This window comes from Bos mutus, chromosome 10 (genome assembly GCF_027580195.1).
Source record: "Bos mutus isolate GX-2022 chromosome 10, NWIPB_WYAK_1.1, whole genome shotgun sequence".
NCBI classification, from domain to species: domain Eukaryota; kingdom Metazoa; phylum Chordata; class Mammalia; order Artiodactyla; family Bovidae; genus Bos; species Bos mutus.
Window position 1 is genome coordinate 29,493,421 of NC_091626.1, and position 16,664 is coordinate 29,510,084.

Here is a 16,664-nt window from a genome sequence, read left to right on the forward strand (position 1 = left end):
CCGGGCATCGCCTTCTTGTTTTCGCCCTCCCCACACCCCCGCCCTCACGCGTACCGACAGGAAGGGGAAGTGAAGGCTGTATAGCCTAGCTTCCTCTTAGCAACGGGAGAGGGTCACGTGATACACCAGCTGACTCCGGTAGAGAAAGACTCAGTGGCTGGGTTGTTGCAGCCACGGTTGCCCGGCCAGGGACCCGAGCCGAACAGTCATCGTCAGAATGTCGGGCAAAGACCGAATTGAAATCTTTCCCTCGCGAATGTAAGTAAAAGAATGGAACGAGCAGGTGTTCAGGAACACCTGCCTGAGCCGCTGTCCCTTCATTACCCTGGAGCGGCGGGGCTCCTTGTATCTTGGGCCGATCCTGAGCTCTCAGGCCTCTTCCTGAGTCTAGGGCAAGGCTCCCTGACGAGTCCCTTGGCTCTGAGTTGAACCAGACTGGACAGAGTCCACCCCGAGCTGCTGACTTTTGTGGAGGTCTGCTGACCTCAGTCATTAATAGAGCCATTCATTTCACATTCCCTATTGATCCGGGCAGTAGATTTATATAACTGAGTTGTCGCTACTGCTTCCAGAATAGAGCTCACAGTTCAGTGAAGATATAGACCAGGCGATGAAGTTTGATAAATGCTTTGAGAAGGGAAGTTGACTGCGATGTGAAGCAGGCCATATCGGGGGGTTGAATCGCCCTAACGTGGGCGTCAGGTTCATCTTGGCAAGATCCCCTGAAATGTCACATGTGGTGGGAAGCTATCCCTGAATTTCTGAGGCGCTCATTTTGTTCCATCACCATTGCATCTTATTCAGTGTTCATTATATTAATATCGTCCATCTCATTGTAAAGTGGATAGAAGATTATTGTACGTTTACCACTGAACTGGGAACTCTCCAGGATGAGAGATGTCTTGATTATTAATCGTCCACAGAAAATGTTGCTTGAATGAACCCATGGCCGTGGAATCTGTTCGGTTGTGGTCTTCTTTCTCTTTTGGTCTAAATTCTTCGGCAGGAGAAAATTTTGACGTTTTATCAAATGTGCCTAACAACGTGTGGAAGATAAAGATTGCTCTTATTTGCCCTCTCATTTTCCTCTTACTCTTTTTTCGCTGAGGAGCAGAAATCACTTTTGGCTTTGGACAGTTGGGTCTTTTGATTTTGGCCCTAACTCTTTGGGTATGCGGTGTTGTTTTTCTTCTTCCTGACTTTTCTCAGAGAATCTGAGGACGGTTAAAGTAAGAGTTTATTTAAACCCCAAACCTAGATTTCTGTCTCTTCGTGGGTTTTAATGAAATGAAGGGGCTTTTGTTTGGTTTTTACCTTATCTATTGACTTTCTAATAGCTGTTTGCCCTAGGTGGGAAGCAAGTCAGTTGTGGAGAAAGGCAGTGCTTTCAGAAATAGATAAAGATCAGGAATACCCTGGGGTTGTGAGGACTGTAGAACTCCCAGCACTTATGACCTTGACTCCATCCAAACCCCTGCACTGAGAGACCACCAGACTCTAGCTTGGTTTCTGGTAGCCTAAGATTGTGTTCCTAAGATGATTCCAGCACCCAGTAAAATATCTACCCAAATATGCAACACCGTAGGCTCTGCCTCTGACCCCCCTTCCTTAATTGCTTGCTGGCAGACACAGTTGGCCTGATGGCATTTCCATTGCTCAACCTTTTGAAATTTTTCTCTTCTCCAAATCGTGTCCACTTACTCCTTTTAAAATGCTTAATCACCTGTGCACCATCGGAAAAGAGCTCAGCTCTTTCCCCTGCTGTCAGCAGTTACGGAATAATGTCTTTTCACCACTTTAATTAATGTCTGGCTGTGTTTATCTTTGGTAGTAGTCAGAATGTTAACATTTTGTTGTTGATGTTTTTACTTTAAGACTAGGAGGTGAGAATACGCTTATTTGGGCTTAGACATGAATGATAGGTTTGGGGAGGTGACAATTTGTTGTTTGAGAGTGTCCAGCTTGCTGATTTAGAGGAAAGTCAGGTGCAGGAAGTAGCTGCTCCTCTAAATATTTTCCCAAGGCCTATCAGCAGGTCATGTAGTCATGTAGTCAGATGTCTTTGATTCAGCTGGAAGCAAAGTCATCATCCTAGCTGAAGGTCAAGCATTTTTTGTAGGGCCGAGCAGCTTTGTACCTTATAAATGAAGTTTTTTAAGAACTAGGCTAGAAAATATACTAGTGATTTGTTTCAGACACTTTCACCTTATTGTATTATGCTGTAAGATGGCACTGTCACCTACTTAGGCACCAGAAAGCAAAAACAAGTTCAGAGTAGAAGCAAAAGAGGCATGAAGGATTTGGCGTCTGCAGAAATCAGTCACATCAAGGTTCTACTACATACTAACTGTAGGCCCTTGGGCAAATCACTCTGAGTTTCAAGAATTAAAATTTGTCTATTTCACCAGAAAAGATGTTAAATATAGATTAAAGTTAACATGAATTCACAAACAGTTCACCTTTTTACTGTATACTTGCTGCAATATGAAATACTAGGATTTGACTTAAATTTGGTTCAACTCTTTGAACCCAAATTCTGGTGGTTAGTGTCAACAATGCGGTATGTTAAATGTGCACAGTGGGGTGCATAGCTCCTACTCAGGCTGGAAACTGAACCAGCTTCACTTGGGTAGACCTCCAATGAGGCTAGTCAGTGCAATTTCAGCCACTAATAGCTAGTTTTTCAAAGACAGAACTGTTTGTCTGAGGCAGTTTATAATCTGTAGCTGAAGCAGTGTGGCACAGGTTGGAGTACAGAGGACTTAGGTTTGAGCCTTAGTTTGAGCCTTGGTTAAATCTCTAGAGTCAGAAATCTTGATCAGGTTCCTGCTCTGCCTTTTCTTCACTGAGCAACTGTGGGAAAGTTGTTTTACTTTTCTGGGCTTCATTTTCCTGTCCTGCAAGATAATGTCTAAAGCCCTTTCCAGCTACAGAATAGTCTTAGTAACCTTTGGCCTATGGTAGAAGATTCATAATCTAAGAATTTACCCAAAAGTTTAGTAAAAACTATTTTGCAGTTGATTATAACATCAGTCATATGAAACTATATCCCCTTAAATTTTTCTAAGTATGTCATGCAAACTATTATTGAATCTGACTACCCACTTTTTCTTCCTCATTATTGAATTTTATCTGGCATATGGTAGCAAGAACAGAAATGTTGGTTTTTGCTGTTGCTTTCTTGCCTTCAGTTTGGGGGTTTCTGATGGGAAAAGATTGGAATGAGGTAGGGAGACTTCAGTGGCTTGTTACTTCTCAGGAGTGTTTACTTATGTGTCATTTGTCACGTAGAGTCATTTACAAATTAATAAAGTGATTGGTAGTAGAGTCTTCACTGGTGATATCAAAACACTTCCATGCCACACTTTTAATGAAAAAAGTGAGAAATGATTATGGTATAAAATTCAGAAGGTAAAACAGTGTAGTAGTAAAGAGTAAATCTGTTTTTTTCCATTTAAAAAGTAAATGCCTTATTTTTGAAAGGAAACTGTTACCAGTTTCTGTGAAATTTTCTAGAACTGTTCTCTGTATCTATATAAGCACATGTATCCCTTACTTTGTGTGACTAAGACAGTGTAATATTGGGAATACATGCGGATCTGCATTACTGTTTTTTTGTTGTTGTTTTACTGGCTGCATATCATTCTGTTGTATGATGAACCATGATTTGTGGACATTTGTTTCCACCCTTTTGCTATTACAAATAAGGCTGGAGTACTCATCCTTAACCTTGTACATGTTTTTGTGTACATGTGGGAGTCAGTCAGTGGCATAAGTCCCTTAAAGTGCAGTTGTTGGCCCTGAAGGTAAGTGCATTTCAAAGTTTGCTGTTAATGGACAGAATTTTAAAATCCTTAATGGAAATACATATATTGTTACAACTCACAAATCAAGTAAGTAGACAATGCTGACATCATAAAATAGGGCTCTTTATATGTTTATTTAATAAGTACTTATTTATTTAATAATTAAATACTAATTTATTTAATAAATACTTATTAAAGGATTGTTACATTTTATATAAAAAATACTTCTCACTTTTGGAACACTGCGGGTGGGTATCTACAATATTGAGAAACCAGTTAAGCCTGTCAGCCACAAATGCTGTATATTCTTGCGCCCATGACATCAACAGATAAAGCAGGGTTTTAACAGCATATTAGGGAAGTATTTTTATCTTAAATTTCTTTAACTTTGTTTACGAGGGCACAGACCATCATGAAGGCTCGGTTAAAAGGAGCACAGACAGGTCGAAACCTCCTGAAGAAAAAATCTGATGCCTTAACTCTTCGATTTCGACAGATCCTTAAGAAGATAATAGAGGTAGAATGAAGTTTGCTTAGAACTGTGTTTTAGAAGTATCTATGGAAAATCCAGCATGGCTGTTAATATTTTTCTTTCAAAACTAAAAATGCCGTTATAAATGTAACCAGTATCAGAAAGGTCATGAAATCAAATTCAGACTCTTTACTCTTGCCCCCAAGCCCCTCTTGATCTGTTCTGGCCCTTGCCTGCCCCTCTGGTCTCATTTGGAGCTTTTTTCTAACATCCAGTACTGGGACCTTTGCATTAGCTCTTCCTTCTGCCTAAAGTGCTCTTTCTCTTGTGTTCTTATAATTGCTCCTCTGGCCTGTCTGGTAACTTTCTAACCCCCTGTCCCAGTTTGTCTTCTCTTTCAAAAAAATGATTGGGTATTCTCAAACATTACATCTTCCAGATTTATTTTAGAATCACTGTGCCATTAGGATTTTGACAGCAGTATAGTGAATCTAAAAGAGTAATTTGAACAAATTGCCATGGACCCATTCAGGAATAAGGTAGGCCTTTCAGTAAAGATCTAGTTTTCAATTTTTTAGTGTCTCTATTGTAATATATTATAAAACTTACAATTTTGCCATGTTGTTAGTATCCATAATCAAACCTTTCAAGCAAAATTAGATGTGTTTATTTTATTGTTACCAGATCAATATTTATGTGTACACCTGGTATGAAACACTGGTGGTTGTTAAAGGGACATGATTATGATACCACCTTTCCCTGTATAAAAACTTGGGTTGAATCGGCTGTTGATTTATGCTTTTCCAGACTAAAATGTTGATGGGTGAAGTGATGAGAGAAGCTGCCTTTTCGCTTGCTGAGGCCAAGTTCACAGCAGGGGACTTCAGGTAAAGTGGGGTATTTTGAAAAACAAAGTGCCTTCATGTTCAAAATTTCATTAAAACCACTTTTAATTAATGTACATATAAAAGCCTTAAGGACAAGTGATATAATAAGAACACTTCACCACCCTAATGTACATTACCTGTTACATAGTTCTTCAGGCAGAGGATACTTAATATTTTATTGTTGTTGTTGTTATTCAGTCTCTTAAGTCATGTCCGACTCTGTGACCCTATGAACTGCAGCACACCAACCTTCTCTGTCAATCACTGTCTCCCTGAGTTTTCTCAGATTCATGTCCATTGAGTCAGTGATGCCATCCAACCATCTCATCCTATGTCACCCCCTTCTCGTCTATTTTTTATAGTCTTTTTATTTTTTTAAACTAAATAACGGCTTCCCCAATGGCTCAGCAGGTAAAAAATCTGCCTGCAAGGCAGGAGACACAGGAGACATGGGTTTGATCCCTCGGTCAAGAAGATCCCTTGGGAGGAGGAAATGGCAACCCATTCCAGTGTTCTTGCCTAAAAAAATCCCATGGACAGAGGAGCAGGGAGGGCCACAGTCCATGGGGTCTCGAAGAGTCAGACATGACAGAGCAACTAAATGCTGTGTGCACACACACAGAATATTGTATCATAAACGTTTCCTCATTTTCACACAGCTGCATAATCTTTCTCTAGATGTATGATAATTTGTTAATGTTTTCCTGTAATGATGGGCCTTTGGGGTGATTTTCAGAATATTAGAAAAGGTGCCATGAACATCTTTATATACTTATTTCTATTGAATCATTTCTTTAGGAAAATTTTAAAGAATGGAATTGATTGTTTAAAGAGCATGGACTTTATGGCATTTATCAATGTATGCCTTACAAAGTGTACAAAATGGCTTAGTTACTGCTTTACATATGTTTAGATAACGTCATTCGATTCTCCCTATAAGCCTGTGAGGTGGACCAGGTGAGCATTGTAATTCTTAGTTTAAGTTCAGTCCTTTCCTGAAGTCAAATTACTGTTCGGGGCAGAAGTGGAAGATATTTTCAGGGTTTTTTATTTTAGTCTTCTTTACCAATAACACAATAACAATGTAATTCTTAGTTTAAGTTTTAAGTTAAGTAACTTTACTTTTTTATTTTACTTTATTTACTTTATTTAAGTTAAATAACCAATAACACAATAACAATGTAATTCTTAGTTTAAGTTCAGTCCTTTCCTGAAGTCAAATTACTGTTCGGGGCAGAAGTGGAAGATATTTTCAGGGTTTTTTATTTTAGTCTTCTTTACCAATAACACAGTGCCTCCATTCTTAGTTTGTGTTCTCTAGGAACATTACCTATGGACAGTCTTACAGCTTGAAGGGCGTGAGTCCTTTTGAAGTAGTAGACTTTAATATTCACCAGTATTAGTAGGATAACGATTTGCATTGCCTTTTTCATGAGAGGGTGGGAATAAATAGTGTGTGAGTGGTATGTGAAAATGTTTTAGGGTGGTTATGGGGAAGACACTTTATTTTGCGATGGTAACAAATGGGGAGTCAGGTGCAGCCAGATGGAAGTCAGATAGGTTCCAGGGTAAAGGAACTGAACTGCTGCTGTTCAGTTTAGTCTTCCAGTATACTGGAAGGTTTGATAGCACACCCAAAAGGAAGGAAGATCTTCTCCTAATTACATCAATGGAATGAAAATCCCTAAAGTCACATCCACGCACCACATCTCTGATTGAAAACTTAAGCAGTCTATGTACATTGAAACCATTCTTTGTATTCTTATGGTTAATGTTTGAATGTTGTTCATACTTTGCTCTCTGAGGCTGTCCTTTGGTAGTAGTGATGGTTTCCTTTTCTGAAAAGACAATCATCAAAACGTAATTGTGAAATCTTGCTTATGTTGAAATACTTTATAGGTCCCTGCTGGTTTACTTCTCACTCTAAAGATGCAACTAAATCAAGGCCTTTTCTTTTTCTGCAGCACCACAGTTATCCAAAATGTAAATAAGGCCCAAGTGAAGATTAGAGCAAAGAAAGATAATGTAGCAGGTAACTTTTCAACCCTTTAAAACTCTTGGCAGAGAAAGATAACATTTTTAAATCAACCCATTTATATAGCAATTGGAGAAGGAAATGGCAACCCACTCCAGTGTTCCTGCCTGGAGAATCCCAGGGACAGGGGAGCCTGTTGGGCTGCCGTCTATGGGGTCGCACAGAGTCGGACACAACTGAAGTGACTTAGCATAGCATATTTATATGGCTATATAGCTCAGATGGTAAAGCGTCTGTCTGCAATGTGAGAGACCTGGGTTCGATCCCTGGGTTGGGAAGATTCCCTGGAGAAAGAAATGGTAACCCACTCCAGTACTCTTGCCTTGAAAATCCCATGGACAGAGGAGCTTGGTGCGGGCTACTATCCATGGGGTCGCAAAGAGTCGGGCACGACTGAGCAACTTCACTTGCATGTATACAGCAAGATCTTAATGGCCCAGTTAATCTTTTCTTCTTAGACAAAGTTGATTGGCTTTACATGTTGAAACTGTTGTTAACTGGTGGTTGCCTGGGGATGGGGGTAGGGGAACTGGGGAGCTGGTCATTCAGTGGATATAAAATAAGTTATTAAACATAAATATACTCTACAGACCTGCTGTACCGTCTGTAGTTACAGTTAATAATTTGGTGTTCTACACTTAGAAACTTAAAGTAGATCTCATTTTGAGTATTCTTAACACACACATAGGAAAAGGGACACATCTTTTGGAAGTGATGGATATGTTTATCACCTTGATTGTGATGATGGTATTCATGGGTGTATGCATATGTTGTACTCATCAGAATGTACACATTAAATATGTGCAGCTTTTTACATTTTAAGTATACTTCAAAGCTGAAGGGAAAAAAAACCCAAACATTGTAACAACCAGATCCCTTACTAAGGATAACTTGACTTTGGAATAGGAATGAACACTTAAAAAGGCAGGTTCCTAAATTCATTCTTTGAAACTAGTTATGATTCCAGGCAGTCTCTTGACTTTTGAATATTTCCTGAAAAAGGAACAGGAAACCATGGATAAGAAGCCATACTTCAAGGACATGTTTTCGTGAATCCATATATGTTTCTGTTTAACAGGTGTTACATTGCCAGTATTTGAACATTATCATGAAGGAACTGACAGTAAGTGTGAAACTTCTTATGTGTGTCTCTGGATTCTTCTAGTTTCTCTTTAAATGAACCTTATTTTAAACAATGATGATTGATAGATCTTATTAGAGTTCAGTAGTTCCAGTGTTGGTAAGCCTTCTTATCAGATACAGTTGAGACAGTAGTTTATCAGTTAATCAACAAAGTGTTATTGTGTGGAGTCGTAAAACATTGTACATTGCTTAAAATACTTTATTTCCACCTAGAAATTTAGTCATTTCCAAATTTTAAAAATACAAAGCCTTGACCTTTCTTTGAGTATGAATCCACTAATTAGACTTCCATGTTGTCTTTCTGCATACCACACCCATAATGCATTGTTTGTAATTTGCAGTTTGGGTATCTTTGAATTCTTAGACACTGTGATACAACCTGAATGCTGAATCTCCCTAAACTTTTATAGCCAGCTCATCCTCAGTTTTTTATAACTTTCCACTTTTCCTACTTTGACAGCATGTTTTAGGTGGTAACACATCTTTGTTGAGCCTTTCCAAAGTTATCAGCTCTTTCTCATAGAAATAAAGATATTCTTTCTTTAGCCCTCCTATTTAATTGGTTCACATAGAATATTTAGTACAGCTTGAATGAAGAAGCATTCTAGAGCATCACTTATTAATAGACTGTCACTGTACTGGGGCATCAGGCAGTATAGTCTACAAGCTGGGCACGTGAAGGTTAGTCAGCAGCTTCCCCTATAGTTAGAATAGTGCCCCCGTGCAAATAGCAGCAGGCATGATGGTTTGGGGGAGTGAAATGGGCACTTTGTGTGTGCATTGAATAGGGTCGCTAAATTTGTTTTTCTGTCGTTAGTATTAATTCTGACTTACCATCTTTTGAGAAGTTTATGGGGAAGAGTACTCTAAATGCAAATGTTGTCTGACTGGTTCTTTTAGGTTATGAACTGACTGGTTTAGCCAGAGGTGGGGAACAGTTGGCTAAACTGAAGAGGAATTATGCCAAAGCAGTGGAACTACTGGTGGAACTGGCTTCACTGCAGGTAAGTCCTGCAGTTTGATATCTAACAGTCACGTCGGGGAGACTCAGATCCTGAATCGGAGCATATTGCACTTAGTACTTTAAACTGTTGCCATGCCTGCGTGAAACAAGCCAGAAATGCCTTGATTTCTGAAATGGGGGCTTCTGCACCATTGTCCCTACTTTTTATCACTAACACAATGTTTGTGCAGTGGTGTAGCTTCACTCTTGACTAGGTGAGAACAGCAACAGTCAACACTGGATTTAAATGCATATGTTATAGGATTTATGCATGAAAGCCTTTGTTTCCCATTTGTGGTCAGTTAATATGTGTCTAGGTCCTTAGTGTATGATTCTCTTCCTCTTGCCATTTTTATAACTTCAGGTGAGTCTGAAGTAAATGAATTCTAATAGAATGGAAGTCATGTTAGCTCTGTGGAAACCTCATAAGACTTCTGTTTTCTAAGTATGTTGAGAAGTAGTAGTCTTGGTTTCCAAATGTTTTCTACAAGTGCTGAGTGAAGGCCAGGGTATGATTAGGAAGAAAATTTTGAGCCTACATTATTAATTTATCCTCTTATTTTAGACGTCCTTTGTTACTTTGGATGAAGCTATTAAGATAACCAACAGGCGTGTAAACGCTATTGAACATGGTGAGTTTAAGCTGCCCTTTTGTCCCCGCCTCCATCCTTGTCTCAGACCTGCTAGGACTCAGGCACTGGCTGCCTGCTGAGTAAGATGTCGCCCCTGTCCACAGTGAGAAGGGCAGAGGGTCAGTACAGATAAGTGTTCATCAAACAGAAAAATAAGACATTTTAAATCTTATAGTACCTTGAAAAATACAGTAGTATAGTGCAACAGTTGGCATCGAGTGAACAGGCAGGAAGAGTTACTAACTGGAGGAGAAAGGGTAGGTAGGAGATGGATCATCAGCAGTAGCAGGCGGAGGACAAGCTGATTTCACTCAAGCCTGATGTTGATGGCACAGGTTCCTTGCTGGATTGAATTCCGTCTACTCTTGAAAAAACGATCCAGTGGTGTTTAGGGAGTGCTGTACCAGCTACAGCAATCACTGCTTTTACACTGGCTTCCAGAAATCCTGGGCTTGAAATACACTGTGCTACTGTACTCTGAAGTGCTGTACAGTAAAGTACACAAAAGCACAACCACACGCATGCATGTGACAACGTACGTTAGACATGTGAGCGCACGTTTGTATCTTTGGAAGTTCACAATGTGAAAGTTCTTATGTAGAGGACTTACTGTATTTAACTTTAAATCTTTCTTAGGCCTTATCTCTTATTCTTGATTTCTCAAAATAAGTTTTCCTATTGTATGCCTTTATCCTCCATCTCTCTTATTTCATTATTTTAAAACTATGATTCCTTAATGTTGCCAAAGTACTTTTTCCTTAAAAGGCTCAGTTTTCATTAAAGAAACGTCTATTTAATTTTAAGGTAAGAAAGTAGCAAACTTTGAGCAACAGGGAAATTATTTTGCTTGGGATCTGTTAGTGTTAAAGAGGAAGTTATCTCATTTTTTAAAAACTCAAAACACATTTCCTGACTGCTTGCTTGTGCCAGCCTCATGCCTGGAATTGCAAGCAACACAAAATGGGTTAAGTTCCAGTTCGCAAGGAGCTCACATTCTAGAAGCAGAATAAAGAAATTCTGTGTAAAGTTGAACCTATGACTGACACAAAATTCAACTTACTGTACTCCCTCTGTTCAGTGTTTAGATTGCTGTTACATTTAAAATAGAATTTGTGGTTCAGTGTTATATATTCATATAAATTCAGTATATTCAGCGTTGTATATATCATGGCCCAGTGTTACCTGTGCATAGAAAGACAGTACAGGACACATACCAAAATATTTAAATAGTTAACCCAGGGTGGTGGGATTACACTGCGTTTTACTTTTCTGTTTTTGTTTTTTGCATTAAATGTACATTTATGGTTAAGTAACTGTTGTACAAATGAGCACTGGCAATTTAAAAAGAGGTTTGAAGTTCTGACTACATATATACTTTTAAACTCTAGTCATCATTCCCCGGATTGAACGTACCCTTGCTTATATCATCACAGAGCTGGATGAAAGAGAGCGAGAGGAGTTCTACAGGTTTGTTGGATTTGGAAGTTATTGGTCATTTTTTGTTTTTCCATATTCCAAAGACTTGATTTGCTGAGAAACTTGTTGGCTTATGTTCTTTAGAATTAGCACAGCTTGTGTTTTATTCTGGTAAGAAGCAAGAGATGATATTGCCAAAGGCTGTGGAGACCAATCTGTGCCAAGTTTTGCACATAACTAAAATGTGGTTTCTCTGAAAACGTAGGCCTTTCAGAGAAACTAGAAATAGTGTTGATAATTCTTTCAAATGGAAGTGATTATGTGGGTGTCTCATGAGGGGAGGCTTCCCTGGTGGCTCAGCAGTAAAGAATCTGCCTGCAATGCAGGAGACTCGGGTTCGATCCTTGAGTTGGAAAGGGACCCTGGAGGAGGGTGTGGCAACCCACTCCAGTATTGCTGGGAAAATCCCATAGACAAGAAGCCTGGCAGGCTGCAGGCTAACATTTAAAGCTGCTGTTGTTGTTCAGTCACTCAGTCATGTCCAACTCTTTGCAACCCCGTGGACTGCAGCACACCAGGCTTCCCTGTCCTTCACCATCTCCCAGAGCTTGCTCAAATACATGTCCATTGAGTCACAAATGCCATCCAGCCATCTCATCCTCAGTCATCCTCCTCTCCTCCTACCTTCAAATATTTTCAAGCATCCGGGTCTTTTTCAGTGAGTCAATTCTTTGAATCAGTGGCCAAAGTATTGGAGTTTCAGCTTCAATATCAATCCTTCCAGTGAATATTCAGGACCAGTTTCCTTTAGGATTGACTGGTTTGATTTCCTTGCAGTCCAAGGGACTGTCAAGAAGAGTCTTTTCCAACACCACTGTTCAAAAGCATTAGTTCTTCGGTGCTCAGCCTTCTTTGTAGTCCAGCTCTCACATCCATACATGACTCTAGGAAAAACCATAGCTTTGATTAGATGGATCTTTGTTGGCAAGGTAATATCTCTGCTTTTTAATACTATTGTCTAGGTTTGTCACAGCTTTTCTTCCAAGGAGCAAGTGTCTTTTAATTTCATGGCTGCAATCACCATCTGCAGTGATTTTGGAACCCAAGAAAATAAAAGTCTTTCACTATTTCCTCTGTTTCCCCGTCTATTTGCCATGAAGTGATGGGATGGGGGGATGCCATGATTTTTGTTTTTTGAATGTTGATTTTTTTAAGCCAGCTTCTTAAATCTCCTCTTTCACTTCCATCAAGAGGCTCTTTAGTTCCTCTTTGCTTTCTGCCATAAGGGTGGTTTCATCTGCATATCTGAGGTTATTGATATTTCTCCCTGCAATCTTGATTCCAGCTTGTGCTTCATCCAGCCTGGCATTTTGCATGATGTACTCTTCATATGAGTTAAATAAGCAGGGTGACAATATACAGCCTTGACATACTCCTTTCCCAATTTGGAACCATTCTGTTCCATGTCCTAATTGTTGCTTCTTGACCTGCATACAGATTTCTCAGGAGGCAGGTAAGGTGGTCTGGTATTCCCATCTCTTTAAGAATTTTCCACAGTTTGTTGTGATTTGCACAAAGGCTTTACTGTAGTCAATGAAGCAGAAGTAGATGTCTCAAGCAAGAGATGGAATTTTCTTGGTTTTTCTCTGATCCAGCATGTGTTGGCAATTTGATCTCTGATTCTTCTGCCTTTTCTAAATCTAGCTTGAACATCTGGAAGTTCTTAGTTCATGTACTGTTGAAGCCTAGCTTGGAGAATTTAGAGCATTACTTTGCTAGCGTGTGATATGAGTGAAATTGTGCAGTAGTCTGAACATTCTTTGGCATTGCCTTTCTTTGGGATTGGGATGAAAACTGACCTTTTCCAGTCCTGTAGCCGCTGCTGAAGTGTCCAGATTTCCTGGTATATTGAGTGCAGCACTTTAACAACATCATCTTTGGGGGTTTGAAATAGCTCAACTGGAACTCTATGACCTCCACTAACTTTGTTTGTAGTGATGCTTCCTAAGGCCCACTTGACTTCACATTCCAGGATGTCTGGCTCTGGGTGAGTGATTACACCATCATGGTTATCTGGGTCATTAATATCTTTTTTGTATAGTTCTTCTGTGTATTCTTGCCACCTGTTCTTAGTATTTTCTGCTTCTGTTAGGTCCATACGGTTTCTGTCCTTTATTGTGCCCATCTTTGCATGAAATGTTCCCTTGGCATCACTGATTTTCTTGTACAGATCTCTAGTCTTTCCCATTCTGTTGGTTTCATCTATTTCTTTGCATTGATCACTTAGGAAGGCTTTCTTATCGCTCCTTGCTATTCTTTGGAACTCTGCATTCAGATGGGTATATCTTTCCTTTTCTCCTTTGCCTTCACTCTCTTCTTTTCTCAGATGTTGGTAAGGCCTCTTCAGACAACCATTTTGGCTTTTTGGATTTCTTTTTCTGCAGATGGTTTCAATCATTGCCTCCTGTACAGTGTCATGAACCTCCATCCATAGTTCTTCAGGCACTCTATCAGATCTAATCCCTTGAATCTGTTTGTTACTTCCACTGTATAATCGTAAGGGATTTGATTTAGGTCATACCCGAATGGCCTAGTGGTTTTCCCTACTTTGTTCAATGTAAGTCTGAATTTTGCAATAAGGAGTTCATGATCTGAGTCACAGTCAGCTTCCGGTCTTATTTTTGCTGATTGTATAGAGCTTCTCCATCTTCAGCTGCAAAGAATATAATCAATCAGTCTGATTTCAGTATTGACCATCTGGTGATGTCCATGTGTAGTCTTCTCCTGTGTTGGAAGAGGGTGTTTGCTATGACCAGTGCATTCTCTCGACAAAATTCTATTAGCCTTTGCCCTGCTTCATTTTGTACTCAAAGAGCAAACTTGCCTGTTACTCCAGGTATCTCTTGACTTCCTACTTTTGCATTCCAGTCCCCTATGATGAAGAGGACATCTTTTTTGGTGTTAGTTCTAGAAGGTCTTGTAGGTCTTCATAGAACCGTTCAACTTCAGCTTCTTCAGTGTTACTGGTTGGGGCATAGACTTGGATTACTGTGATACTGAATGGTTTTCCTTGGAAACGAACAGAGATCATTCTGTCATTTTTGAGGTTGCACCCAAGTACTGCATTTCAGACTCTTTTGTTGACTGTGAGGGCTACCCCATTTCTTCTAAGGGATTCTTTCCCACAGTAGTATATATAATGGTCATCTGAATTAAATTTGCCCATTCTGGTCCATTTTAGTTTACTGATTCCTAAAATGTTGATGTTCACTCTTGCCATCTCCTATTTGAACACTTCCAGTTTACCTTGATTTATGGAACAATACATACCACATAGGTGGTATGCAGGGGTCAGTGTGCCAGGTTCAGAGAAGTGCAAAATAAATGAAGGCAAGCCATGACTGTCTTGGACCTTGAGTAGCATTTGATTATGATTTATAATCATCATTATTAAAATTTAGTTCTTCAGTTGGTATGCAGAGTTGTGGTAATCCAAATTGAATGATCCAGAATTTTAATGTCTGAATACTCAATATCATCACGTGAATGTTCAAGTTTATTCACCCTGAGATAGGAGCTTTTGCAATCAGTTATTAGCTTAAAATGTGTGTTAAAGTGTTAGTCGCTCAATCATTTCCAACTCCTTGAGACCCCATGGCCTATAGCCCACCAGGCTTCTCTGTCTATGGGATTCCCCAGGTAAGAATACTGGAGTGGGTTGCTGTTCCCTTCTCCAGGGGATCTCCTCGACCCAGGGATTGAACCCAGGCCAACTGCAGTGCAGGCAGATTCTTAACCATTTGAGCCACGAATGTGTTCAACATCAAGTCTTTTTTAAAAAAAAGGGTCATAAATATATTAACAAAATTGAAATTAATAAAGGCAGAATTTTGTTTGACTTTGTAGAGGTGTTTATTATCCTTGTTACAAAACTAGAAGAAATCAGTTCCACTTAGTACCAAAACATTGTTCAGAAAATTCCCTCCTTTATCTTACAGGTTAAAGAAAATACAGGAGAAGAAAAAGATTCTCAAGGAGAAGTCTGATAAGGACTTGGAGCAACGGAGGGCAGCCGGAGAGGTGATAGAGCCTGCTAATCTCCTGGCTGAAGAGAAGGATGAAGATCTTCTGTTTGAATAAGCTTTCCTGCTCTGGTTCTTTCAGAAGGCCTAACATGTCACCATTTTAATTCATGGTGTGTAGGTTTGTTGTGTGGCTATTTATTTTTTGGCTTAAGAATTTCACCAGTTGTAAAATTTCCCTGAATGTCTGTTTATGGGATCTACGTTTGCAGAATCATAATTAAGCAACAATTAATCACCAATGAAATTTGTAGAACCTGTCCCAAAACCTGTAGAATTTATGCTGCAGAAGTGTCACCCTACTTCAATTATACATCTGTTACAAGGCATCTGCTTCCCGAACATAATAAGAAACCCCTTTAGGAAGCAGTAGTACTGGCCAGCTACTCCAGAGCACCCTTTGTTCCTACCTGCTCACACACCTTGGCACCACTGTCTGGGATTGCTACAGCCATTCTTGTGTTAGTTACTATGGGACGTCTCTCCTTAAGCTTTAGGAAAACCTTCACTTATTTTTCCTTGAATAACAGGTCTCTGGTCTGTCATGGGAACAGTTCTGCCAGTTCAAATGTGACTACGGTATAAACAGTAAAATGATTTAAAAATGAGTTGTTCCTTTTTTAATGAATTTACTGTTAAGAGTAAGTTGTGTTCTTATGCTCAGATTGGCACATGGGATTGGCATTCAAAAAGAGCTTCCTCCACAGACATGTATGAAGTGGGAGTCTCCTTCCTCCATCCTTCAGATTTCAGTGTTTTACTTACAAGCTTACTGAAATGATTGTTGAATTTTGGGGTACTGATAAATACATGATTGCCAGAGAGGTAGGAGAGCTTATTGATAGTGCTATTGCTAATCTAAGAAAAAAATAATTCCCATTTGAGAGTAATATGGCTGTATCAGGTAATAGAGATTTTTAGTAGCTTGATTTGGTGTGAGTCATCCATGATTATTCAGGCTTTCCTGCACTCAGTTCCAAGGGTTTTTTGACATGATTGGCCATGGAGCAATTTTTGGTTAATGAAATTACAACACTAGCCTTAATAGTATTGTGTTTAAATCAACTGGTATCACAGCCTAGGCTTTTAAAAGCATGTTAGTCACTCAGTCATGTCCGACTTTGCGACCCCATGGACCAGGCTCCTCTATCCATGGAATTCTCCAGGAATTCTACTGGGGTTAAGTAG

General features: G+C 39.5%; 1 protein-coding gene across 1 annotated transcript; it reads left to right on the forward strand.

Moving 5' to 3' along the window:
• Positions 1-79: 79 nt before the first annotated feature.
• On the forward strand, positions 80-16,084 carry ATP6V1D (ATPase H+ transporting V1 subunit D). Its single transcript, XM_005911484.2, has 9 exons — positions 80-258; positions 4,206-4,323; positions 5,086-5,165; positions 7,130-7,197; positions 8,279-8,323; positions 9,244-9,347; positions 9,912-9,978; positions 11,367-11,445; positions 15,393-16,084. The coding sequence occupies exons 1-9, from the start codon at positions 218-220 to the stop codon at positions 15,532-15,534; spliced, it is 744 nt and encodes a 247-aa protein (XP_005911546.1). The 5' UTR covers positions 80-217; the 3' UTR covers positions 15,535-16,084.
• The last annotated feature ends 580 nt before the right edge of the window (positions 16,085-16,664 follow it).